The following is a 12,930-nucleotide window of genomic DNA, read 5'->3' on the forward strand; positions in this document are numbered from 1 at the left end:
ATTCCTGGACTCGCATGATAATGCATCACTGTTATTTCACTAGCAATGCACTCTTCTCATGAAAAAGCGAATTGCTCATGTAAAGCTATCCCCCCCCCCCCAAAAAAACATGCTTATGCAGAAGTGAGTAACACGCTTATACAGAAGTCAGTGGCGCTTGCTCTGAAGTAGTTGTACACAGAACTGGAACCTCATGGTATATATATATATATATTTAATGAAAACCAAAAGATGCATTAAGACATGTTAGTTAATAATTTTTTCCTTGATGTTACAAAATAAAGCTGGGTGTTCTTTCATTGTGGAAGATAATATTTTAATTCATTTTTCCACTTCTGTGAACAAAGAAGATTCATGTTTTTAATCAACTGATTTTAAGGATGCACATTAGGTTCTGTGTATACTTGCTTGAAATAAGCATTACCCAATAAATGAGCTGTATTAATAAAAACAGATATAAATTAACAAAGCAGCAGATATGCTAAGCTTGGCTTCCATTCCTAGGAATGCTATCCAGAAGCTACTCACAAATTTTGCAAAACAATCTCACCTGACAAACCAAGGCAAGGGGATCAAAATTAAGGCATTCTTCATTAATACCTATTCTCTTGCAATTTCAGGCTCCTTATGATATGCGCTGAACCTTTGCTTGAAACTTCCTGGTTCTACATGGTGTAGTTCTGAGTTCATTCATCCACTATACATGTTTCTGAGTACTTACGTAAAATGAAGTGCTGTAGAAATAGTGGCTCCAATTCAACACAGCACATATGTAAACTTTTTAAAAGTAAAAACCTGAGGTAGGGAAAAACCTCAACCCTTTGTTTTGCCCACATGAGCAGCCACTATATGATGTTTCAAAACTTTTTAAAATGGCACATATCTGCAGTTCCAGCTGCTAAATCAGGAGGGAAAACATGCACAGCAGTCATTTGTGCACATGACTTCCTCTCTAATTTTTGATATGCAGGATCAAATGAAAATATTTTGTATTAATGTCAAAATTTAAATGGCAAATTTATGTCTTACTGCTTTATACACTAACAGATTTTTTTTCTCATCATGTTTAACGAAAACAATATGGATGTATATGACTTGTGCAGGCATAATGTTGCCAGACATAATTTGCTGTAAGATTAAGTACTGAGTTAAGCCAAGTTGGCTATTTCGCACAGATTCCTCCTAATATGAGATAGGAGCGAAAAAGAATATAATAAATTCAAATAGTTCTTTTGAAATATATTAAACTTGCATCCTGATTCTATAAACATTTACTCAGAAGTAAGTCCTACTGAGTTCAATGGGGCTTACTCCCAAGTAAATGTGCACAGAATGGAAATTTAAAAGGCATTTCGAGTTACAGATAAACCTCTCAAGGCAGTGCCAATTGCCTCCTGTGTAAACACATCAGCATGAGGCTTTGGAATAAGAGACAAACCCTTAGCATATCTAGAAAACTTCAAATTTCTGATTGTCTGAGTACGGTGCTGGCTAGAAGTAGAGCTTCTTGTACAAGTATAGTTGACGCCATTCCGTGTTAGACTCTCTTCACATTCTGAATTATTTTTCTTCTTACAACGCACTTGAATATGACTTTGAGACTTCTCAAGATCGTGGCCAGGTTTCATTTGCTTGACAATCAATCCTGTCCCTGGTATAAAAAGCTCCTGCTCATCCTGCTTTGTAAACTTATTCTTTGCTTGAGACATAATTGGGGTTACTTCACCTTTGCTTCGTACATTCTCCCAGGTTAATGGATTATACACAATGTGTCCGTCAATAGGGCAGGCATTTTCTTTGTGCAACCAATTGTCAATGCATTTCCTATGGAACTAAAAAAACAAACCCATAATATATTATATATCAGTAATTATCCACCAAAATACTCTTCATTGACAAAAGGGTATTTAGCATCAACAAATTATTTGCAAAGTGGTCAGATTCTCCTTCCATTTTAGAGAAAATCGGAAGCAACTTAAAAGGTTCCATTACAATAATACTGATCCAAACCTACTTATCTTGGGAGCATCAGGCCAAGCACACTAATATACTGTGGGAAATGCATTTGCTCAAATGCTATAAACTGTTGTAAATCAATAAAATAGCCATGGTGCTCTTAACTGAGACAAATTCCATGACTGAACCAATGCTCTCTGAAATCCATTGCTAACATCTCTTCGATTGCAGGCTAGTGCTCTCCAGTTACTCTATTTTCCATTCTTTCAAGAAATCTATAGAGCATATTTATTATAAACATAGCAATGGATGGTTTCGAACTAAGTCACGCTAGCACAATGACTTTCAGCTGCATAATATAGTTTCCCCACCCTCTCCTATCCCCACATACCCCCATGTACCCTGCAAAATCTGCTATGGTGGTTTCTCCGATCCACTAGAGCAAATTCAGAAGGTGTACAGGTAGAGGACAGAGTAGGGAAGTTACACTGTGCAGGGAGGTCATTGCACTAGCAGAACTGCTAAGTTGAATGCTAGCCAGTGCAACTGTTTATTGAAGCGGGTCATATAAATTGGTATAAAATATAATACAAATAAAAGATTTGGTTAAAAACTGGACAGCAATAAGCTACACTAGTTTAAAAATTGGACATCTCAAGCTGACTTATACTGAGTCTGAAGACTGATTCATTTACTCAGCATTGCATACTCTGGCAGCAGGTCACCAAACCCTCAGCCACTGATCTATCCCAGCCTCAATACCTGAGATCCTTTAAGTGGAGATTCCAGTGAAGAACCCATAAACATATTTGCATGTCATGCATGTGCTGTAGTGCTGAGTTGTGCGTGAGAGAACAAGAACCATATTATGTGCTGAAACAAGTTTCAATTACTGCATCATGTTTCTAATCTTAAAAAACACAACAAATAGTAGAACAATAATGTAGCCTGCTCTAACACTCCAATTAGCAAATTATATACCAATGGGGAAAGCTTGGTTCCTAAAAACAGGAGAAATGGCTATGGTATGACAGCTGCTGGTCTTTAGTTCTATTTGAGAAAATCTTTTTAGCCTGAGAGCCACAGCCCCTCATAAGCAACTTTCCAGGAACTGCATGCCAGTGTGGGCAGGGCCAGCAGAAAAAGTGGGTGGAGCAAGTGAAATGATTCTTCCCTTTGTGCAGCAGGCTATATTCCAGCCATGCAAACGTCAGACGTATCTGCACATACACACATACTCCATTCCAACAAGCAGGAGACATTATTACAGTTCAAGGACAGGAGGTGGAAGGGAGGTGGAACGCAGGAATAGTGAGGAACATTGGCTAAGGAATGTGTCAAGGACTGGACAGAAGGGCTGAATTTGGCACCCAAACATGAAGTATCCACCAAGTCTTTAGCTTGTTTCACAACCTTAGTAAACACCTCTTAACTCACACCTAGAATTGTAGAGTTGGAAGGGACCCTGAGGGTCATCTAATTCAACCTCCTGCATTTCAGGTAGGTGTGTGTGAATGCCTGAATGGTCTCTGCTTAAAAGCATTGTATCAGAAGTAACATTGGGTGGCATATGACAATAAGAGGTTTTTTTGGGGGGGGGGGGGAGCTGGGCAGTTGTATCTTTTATTTACCTTGTGATTACATGGCAAGAATCTTGTCATTTGGCCAAGGTGAAAGATCTTCAAGCAGAGTCTACATTGCAAGCCTGGATCAAGTAAACTGCTGCATTTTCCAACCAGCACAGTAGGTAATGAGTTTATTATACCCTCTGGTATGCAACTGTACAAAAAACAACAACACCCAAGCATTTATCTTTAATTGCACTAAGTCTTAGAAATTAAGCGAAACAAAATCAATATTGTAACTTGAAGAGTGCACATACACAAAACTGCATAAAGCCAAAACTCGCCAGGACCACCACTTTCCAGTCTAGCCAGGGCCCTAAAAAGCTGTCCAAGCTTTTCCACTTTGGCAGCTCATGTTCTTTACTGCAGGAGGGCACAGCCTTTTGCCTGTAGAGTAACTACCACCACTGCCGCCACATCTTGCCAGTACTGGCTGAGCCCTCTCCCAACAGACAGACACCTTCTCAGCAGTAACAGCTTAGATTGGCCATGGTCCTTGCCAGCTGCTTAAGTTTCATTTATTTTAATTTAAAATGATTAAAATGAGTTACATCTTACTTATCCCTGTGTTTTTCCTCTTTAGAGTTCTCTGGATTAAAACTCTGCAGATTTTCTGAAGTTGATAGTTGTGTTACTGGTTCAACTGACCTCCATCTCTGATTCCTTTTCTAGAGAATGGGTAAAGAGCTAATGAAAGCTAAGCAGTAATTCATTACTTCAAAGTCACTGACAGCAGAAAAATGGCACACATACATCTTCAGTCTTAAGGACTAGGGAAGCACAGTTTTTTCCAACAGATATCCTACAAGAAATTCATTGAAATTAGATTGTGCATCACAGCAGCACATAGTCAAACACTTTATTCAAAGGAAAAATATAGTAGGCTTGGTGAACCTGTGGCCCTCCAGATGTTGTTGGACTGTAACTCACACCCAGCATGGTCAATGATCAGAGATGATGGGAGCTGTAGTCCAACAATAGCTGAAGGGTTAGATTCCCCCAGCAATATTGGATAGGATAGAAAAGCAATTGAGAGTCAAATCACACTTGCACAATTCCATATGCATGCAAGTAAATTCTATGCTCAATGAGGTGAAGTGTATGGACACATTAGCGGCTTGAAATGCAGCAAGGTCCTTTGTTGGGGTATGTTCGGATTACTGCTTATTGTACATCCAGTTTTCTAATCAGACTGAACCTTTTTTTATTGAACCAGCTTCAAACAGCAGTATTTGTCAAGAAACTACGTGCTCAGTATGGACTGTAGCATGCATAATGTGAATGTGGCTTCAAAAATTAGTAATGGGAACACACCGGGTACAGAGTTAGCAGTACTTTAAACATATCCTTATTCCCTTAACCTTAGTAAATGTTTTAGGATTACATCCTTACTCTTTATTTTGATCCTTGGGTCAAAATTTCTTGGGTCAAAAGACCTTCATAAATGCTCATTTTTGTTCCACAGAGATGATTTATATACAAACAGTTACCAGTTCCCTGTAAAATGTTTGCTGATTCAATTCCTGAATTAAGATAATTTTGAAAGGGGTTGTACTGTACCTCACGAAAAGCAAAGCTATGTGAAGGATGACAAAATCTTCTAAAACATCCATGGCAGTGCACCTTGAAGCAATGAGGCAAACAAAATTGTCAGCAGCTTCCTTATTTCACAAATAAGCATATCTTAAAATAAAACTGATTGATGTTGAATTTATCAGCGCTTTTGTATGGAACACTCTACTAACACCCAAGCTGTATGCTACATACAAGCCCGTATTACATTTACTTTTGTAGGTGAAAAAGTAAAATAATTTAAGCTAGCTGGAAGTATTTTGATGGTTCTGAATCATCTATAAAATGTGAGAACACATGTCTTTTTGAAAACCAAAGAACCCTTGCTTTTTATTTTAGTGTTCAAAACTAACCTTTCAAAGCACGTATGTCAGGCTTCATTTGATAAAAACTGCCTATCCCTAAAGAGTTGAGCAGGTCAGGTGAAGAAATACTGGCCTATACTGTACCACAATGCCTGGAAATGTCAGAATTAAACCTCTAAAAAGACTCCTATTTCAAAATATAGCGCTGTCTAAGGTAGCACATTAGGCTACCTTAGCAACAGAAACATTTGGAAGAAAGTGAAGCTTGTCTTTATTTACATACGCAGCAAATCAGGTTTTTTCCTCTGTTAACAGCACTATCCTATGCATGTTTACTGGAAAATAAGTCTTACTTGCCATGTATGCACATAACACTAAACTATGGCTTGTTTTAACCATGGTTTGTTGAATAAGCCATGATCAGTCTTACACACAAGCAAAGAAACCATGGCTTATTTTGCCATGGAAAATTTTGAACTGTCAAGTAGAAAAGGACATTATTGTTTTGCTACTTTAAGTAGGTAGAAAATCATGGTAGCCAGCTAAAATTTAAGTTGTTTTTTTTCACAGAGTCCTGCATAGCTGTTAGTAAAGTAGCAATGCATTCTTTAAATTTACATCTTCTGCAAAACTAGGTTTACTTGTTTGAAATTGATAGCTAGATGCTAGGGCAGGGAAAGGAATCTGTTGCTCAGCAGAATGAGGAGAGGGTTATTCTGGAAAGGTGCCAGAAGTTTCTTAGCCTAGTGCATGGGCCTTTTTTATAGTTGCTTTTGCTTCACACTTCTTAGTGGGTAGGGCAACATTACAAACAAGAATAAGCCAGGATCCTGAGTTCACATGTAACAATACACCATGCTTAAAACAAGCCAAGATTCAAAAGCAAAACATGGTTTCAAATCATGGTTTGTTGCCCCACCCCCAACCAAGGTGGGCTCAAATATTCAAACAAGCGACAATTAGGATAAACAAACCATGACTTAGCTGTATGTATGACTGTGTCTGCATTGTTCAATGGAATATATACCTTAGTGTGTTTAGACTACTAACAAAATATATTTTCTATGTGATCTAAAGGAAGGAAAAAGTGAGGGAGCCCAAGCCAGGGAGCTTTACCATCAGCTCCCCGCTGGCCTGAGTGGCCTCTATCTTTTTAGATTTTATATAATGCACTTATTTTAGTATTTTAACTTTGTAAACTGCCTTGGATGCCTTGGCAAAAATGGTAGTATATAAATTCAGAAAATAACAAATAAATTTAGTAGAGCAGAAACACCTACTGACATAATTTAGTAAACAATCAAAGGGTTAGTAATCATAAAAATAACAGCTATATCCCTACAAAATATTAATCTCAAAGGGTGTGCCTGTTTGTATAAATTTTATTTCATTTCTGACTGAGGAAGAGTTACAAGTACCACAAGCTCACAAATAAGGATGTAGGACTGTACTAGAATACTGTACTAGAAAATGCTTACTTGTAACAATTGCCTTCAATGGGACATACCCTGCAATTATTGCACGGGATTCCAAGATGTCTGTCAAGATGCTGCTTCTCTGCTACAGTGATGAGTCTTTTGCTGTTTCTGAATTCTTCCAATATAAGTTTCAACGGTGCAAAATCTTCCCTACACAGGGGACACTTCACCAAAGAATCTTTCTCTAACTCTATCTGATGATCAGCCCAGATCTTCATACATACTATGTGTATGTTGTTGCCACAACCAAACCTATAGAAAATTAACTATATTATGTATCCTTCTCAAGAAAAGTCACATACAAAAAGTTCTATGAAACTATGAAGGCTGTTACAAATATACAGTAGTCTAGATTCACAAGCATATTAACAAGGAAATGTTACCCTGCTGTCTCTGACAAAATTGTGTAACATGTTCTAACTTATCTATGATCGTCATAAAAGCTTTAAAGTGCTTTATTTTAAACCCAGTTTATCTTACATGGAAGGGAAGAAATGACATAGGACAATCACAAAGATTGAGAGGAATCTGGTTCATTTATTGACAGATGAGTTTACAATATTAAAAATGTTCTTAGTGCAGCTAAATTAAAAAAGAGCTAAACGTTTGAAATCCAAGTACAAAGATGGAAATTTACAAATAGATTGCTGATTAAAAAATGAGTCACTTCTACTGTTTGTTTTAATGTTAAATAATTATGTCTGCTTCCTGCAGGGGGTTATCTTGTTGGTTGTCACAACCCTTGTTTCCCTTCCCTTCCTCTCCACCTGCCTGGCTGTGTTTTGAAGCTGATATATTTAACTGAACAGAGCTTCTTTAACACCACAAACTCTACTGTATATGAAGCAATAAGCCAAGATTCTTGAAAGCAAAGCTAAATGCTAGTGAATTTTTTCTCGAAGTCACATAACAGAAGATGAGAGGAAAGGAGATGACATGACCCCAAAGCTTTGCTTGGGCTCTTTCTAGCTTTTGCACCTAATGCTAAACTATACATTAGCATTACATGAAAACCAACATAAATACTACTACTACTACTACTAATAATAATAATAATAATAATAATAAATAAAATAATAAAAAGCTCAAGATGTGACTCTAAAGTATTAAAGAAAACACTACCAAACAAATACTAACAACACAATTATTCTAGACTATATAGCCTTCAGATAATGTAGTCCAAGCAAAACATTTTTGGAGATACTGTGACATAATTATTTAGCCTTCTTAAATAGCAGGGGCGACTCACCTGCAGTAAGTGACAGGAAGCATTCTCTTCAGCAGCTTGTCCTGGCAAATAGGGCACACATCCTCATCATCAATTTGTTTTTGTTTAATGTACCCATCATCAGCTGTTTGCAGCTCCTTGGTGGAATTAGCAGATACCTTTGGTTCAGGATCAACTTGTAGACCCTGAAGCACTTGGTTAATTTCTCTTTCCACAAGACCCAACTGTAGAGCATCTGTAGAAAAGTTCAACAATGAAAATGTCTGATAAAATATAATTCTGGTTGTTTTCCAAGTGAATCAGAAGTAGTCAACGATGTAGTAACTCACTCTTTTATATAAAATGAATGGTCTCTCATTAAAAGTCAGATTCCCACACACTAAGAACATGAAAAAAATGGTATGGGGTTGAATGAAGGAATGAAGTTATTTTGGAAATATTGCTTGTGATGCATATGGTGAGTCTATGGATCAGGCTTCATGCTGTGATTTCTGCCATAAACTGACCACCAAAAAGTGAACTAATGTAATGAAAAATGAAATATTAGCACTTTCTGTACTGATCTACAACAGGGGAATAAAAATATGAGGTTAGTTAGTACTTACATTCATGGTCTCTGGGAAGTTTGAATTTTTTCAACAATAACCTAAAAACAAAACAAAAAAACAAAAAAGGACACAGCTATTCAGTAACTTGACACTGTAACAAAAGCTGCCTAATCAAATTTTAATTTAAAAGTGTATAATCCTTAAGATGCAGCCCATCTTTACCAAATTTGACTATGACAGTAGCCTGGTTTAGACATCGCAGTAAGGCAGGAATGCCAGCTTGGCTCCACAACCGTGGGTGCCCCGGGCCGTGGGTGCTATGCAGCGTGCATGGCTCTGACACTTAAATTTGTGGGTGCCTGCTCCCTTCATGGAAAATTTTGTGGGTCCTTGAACACCCAGGGCCCCAGGGAGTTCTTTACTCCTGCAACGCATGAGTGTGTCATCTGAACCTGGGCTCACGGTTAGCAGTCCCCAGTAAGCCATAATTTGGCTTACCGTGATGTGCAAACCAGGCCTCTGTACAATTGTGGTTTGCTATCATTTACTCTTCTTTTTCTACCTCTTAATTAATAATTCTCAAATATTAATATGTTTACTAAATAATTACATCAACATAGGCAAGGACATGGAACTTTTGGCTATCCAGATACTGTTCTACTCACTCCCATCATCCCTGACCATTGACCATACTGGCTGGGACTGATAGGAGCTGGAATCTGGAGGGCCAAAGCTTCCCCATTCCTGGTATAGAGCTTTCACATATTTAAAGTACTTCACATTGTCTTATAATCCTCACAGAAATACAGAAGATCTTTTATATATCATTTAATACTTCAAAAAATATTATAAGACAATGGAGTATTATCCCTTTATTGCAGATGCAGGGATGGTGGAAGTGAGGCTGAATGTGAGTGTCTTGCCTAAGGTTTTCATGAGTTTATGATAGAGAAAAAATTCAAACTCTTGACTTATAGTCACTGCAGCATTGTATCTTATAGTCACTGCAGCATTGGTCTTTGACTGATGGATTGCAACCCATGGTGGGTCACAACCTGACCCAACAGCAACACTGCCATATATATGTATGTTTTGGGTTCCCATAAGCATGTCTTGGCTAAATTTCTGAACATTTTGAAGACTTACACAACAGGTCTTTTACGCAACATTCATTCTCTGATTTCAATGCAATAAATCTATTTAGGTGAACTTGGAATAGTAGACCTATGATTTTTCACACTCCCTTTCCCTCTCCAACTTCTCATCCCTCTGTATTACTTCCTCTTCGTTAACATTTTGGTCCTTGCTACATCTCATAACCCTCTTTCCCTCCTTTTTTGAGGCCTTTCTGCTTTCACCCAGTCTCGTTCTGTCAGAATAGCTACCTGATTTTTAAAAAACCAAATAATTGTCCTTGTGCAATTGTGTAAAACAAATCTATCATAACATCATTTGTATACAGTAACTTCTTTTAACAAATCAATTTACCAGCAGATATGTTTACAAAGATCCTTTTCTTTCACAAATATTGAGCAGCTGCACGAGTGAGGATTCCCCAGAAAAACCTTACAGCAAAGCAACAAAGAACACATTTAGAAATTGTAATACAAAAATGATACAATGAAGATAAAGACAAAGGTGGGGGTGATGCTATAGCTGAGTATTTAGTAAAATCTTGCTATTCTTCCTGTACTTTATTTACACATCTTTAAAAACAGCCCTTAGTTTACAAACTAACTAGCTGTGTTGATGGCTCTCTGAATGTGAACCTTCAGGATATGTAGTTTGTGTTGTCGGCACCAATCACCTGCTGAAACAGGAGTAAGAAAATTGGAAATGGATTCTTTCGGCAATTAAAGCATTGGAATGGATGCTAAAATTATATTGGGGGGGGTGCTTTAAAAAGCATAACTTAAAACATTTTTGATCCTGGACACATAGGTTTTACTGCTTTTGTACAAGTGAAGCATATCCAGAAATGTTTTCTGTATGTGGTTTCTCATGTGCAGATTTCCATTTTTAGATTGGGGCAAGTTCATGCTGGTCTTTGCTCTGTCAGCACTGAAGAGGTAGCTGTGAAATCACGTCTCATTTCTTGCTAGCATTACATCTTGTAATTCTGTAATTATGGGATTTATTTGGTGCTTTGTAGCTAAGCTTTTATCTAATTCTTGAAAAGCTTCAAAAAGGGGGGCTTGAGCTTACTCAAGTGCTAGGAAACCAGAATATGATTAATTGGGAAAATGCAAATGCTATTTTTATTTTATGAGCTCTTTAAAGTCACTCATATGTCTGCACTTGAGAAATCTGATTCAAGACTAGAGTTCACAATACAAGATTTGTGCCTTTGCCCTACTGTGGGTATGGAGAGCCTGATATTGTGCCTGAACAGTGTGTCTAGCTCCTGAAGTGGAAAATGGGCTTGCAGAGCAGAAATAGCCTTGAGAGAGGATAATAACATGATCTTTTAAGAGTTATGTTCAGAACCCTGGGTGCTGTAGATGGTAACAGTTTCATAGAATCATAGAATTGCAGAGTTGGAAGGGAAACTGAGGATCGTCTAGTCCAACTCCCTGTAATACAGGAATATGCATTTGGCTCATATGGAGACCAAAATTGCAACCTTAGCATTATCAGAACCATGCTCTAACCAGCTGAGCTGAGCTATCAGACCCTCCAAGTGCCCCCATTTTCCAGGGACAGTCCCAGATTTACAGAAGCCGTACTGGTTTCTGATTTCATCCTAGAATGTCCCGCTTTTCCTTAGGACGTCGCTATTTTCATCAGAAAAATAATGGAGGTTACGGAGTTACGTGACCTGCGAGCCAAGGAAATAACTAACTCTACAACCTTTAGAAGAAATCCAAAGGCAGCCCTGTATAGGGAAGTTTTTTTAATGTCATGTTTTTGTCTATGTTGGAAGCTGCCCAGAGTGGCTGGGATAACTCAGTAAGATGGGAGGGGTATAAATAATAAAATTATTACTATGGAATAACAGGGCACCCCTTATTTTCACTGGAGAAACGTTGGAAGGTATGAGATATGTTATTTGGCATTATAGCTGCATGAGGGGCAAACAGTTTGTTTATTTAATTTATATACCGCTCTATACCCTGGGGGTCTCAGGCGGTTCACAGAATAAAATGAAGATATACAATCACAAAATACATAATAAAGATAAAAACAACCTAATAGAGCACCCCCTTCAGAATCCCCATGATTCCAGTGGGGGGGGCGGGGAAAAATAAGTCGGGGCTGTTATAAGCAGTAAAAATGTGCTTTACATAGATGCTGTGGGTGGGAGAGATTATGGGATGGAGAAGGGGGCGGGGGGGGGGAGTAGCACAGGCGACCTGGTCTAGCCAGAGATCTTCACAAGAGAGGCTTCTGCTCTCCCATTTCCCTCGCTACTCCCGAGTCCTTAGGTGGGGGAGAAACGGCTTCCCTCTTCCTCAGCCTCTCAGCCGCCCTACCCTGTGCTCCGCCGCCCGCTGCTCTTCCTCCTGCAGGACGAAAGCGGTGGGCCCCAGCTCCCTCACCAGGCGCATGGTGCCGCTCAGCGCCTGGTCCTGCCGCCGGCTAAGCCCCGGGGGGACCGAGGGACGCCTCCGTGACATGAGAGGCGTCGAGCCCAACCGCCTCTCTTTAAAAAGAAACCGTCAGCTGTCGGTCGCCTCAGGCTGGTTCCCATGGAGACGGGAAGGAGCAGCGCGCGCCTCGCGCCTGCGCCGTCTACGCGTCTGCTGGCGGAGCGCTGTGTGAAGTGATAGGACACCAGGTGTTCCTCCGCCTCCTCCCTTCGACCTTTCTTTGGAGGGCCGCGTTGCGCCCGCGAACCGAGAGAGGAAAAGGAGTCCTCATTTGGGAGCAAGGAGGCACGCGGAGGGTTCCCACGGAGGAGGATGGGAAGGAAAGCTTTGGTGGCCCTGCCCTGTCCTCCCAAGGGATGCTGCTGCGCCAGGGCCGGCCCACCCACAAGGCAAGGTGAGGCAAGTGCCCGAGGCGGTGGAATCCGAAGGGGTAGCAGACCCCAATGGTACCGTTTTATTCCTCCCTTGTTCCCAATGTAGATCTTCACTCACTCCCTTCTCCCTATATTTTATATAATACATATATAACGTGTGTATGTGTGTATATATATAAAAAATATAATACACAAATATATACAATACACACACACAGAGAGAGACATATAAAACATAGTAGATTTCGGATATG

General features: G+C 39.3%; 1 protein-coding gene across 1 annotated transcript; it reads right to left on the reverse strand.

Annotated features, from left to right (window-relative positions):
• Window positions 1–199: 199 nt before the first annotated feature.
• ZSWIM2 (zinc finger SWIM-type containing 2) lies at window positions 200–12,690 on the reverse strand. The gene is made up of 9 exons (XM_083414531.1): window positions 12,186–12,690; window positions 10,201–10,277; window positions 8,770–8,810; window positions 8,186–8,399; window positions 6,937–7,188; window positions 5,142–5,223; window positions 4,140–4,249; window positions 3,588–3,735; window positions 200–1,832 (listed from the first exon to the last, which is right to left on the reverse strand). The coding sequence occupies exons 1-9, from the start codon at window positions 12,327–12,329 to the stop codon at window positions 1,341–1,343; spliced, it is 1,560 nt and encodes a 519-aa protein (XP_083270657.1). The 5' UTR covers window positions 12,330–12,690; the 3' UTR covers window positions 200–1,340.
• Window positions 12,691–12,930: the final 240 nt, after the last annotated feature.

The sequence above is a fragment of the Podarcis tiliguerta genome, assembly GCF_965153285.1.
Source record: "Podarcis tiliguerta genome assembly, chromosome: 1".
In the NCBI taxonomy this organism is placed as follows: Eukaryota; Metazoa; Chordata; class Lepidosauria; order Squamata; family Lacertidae; genus Podarcis; species Podarcis tiliguerta.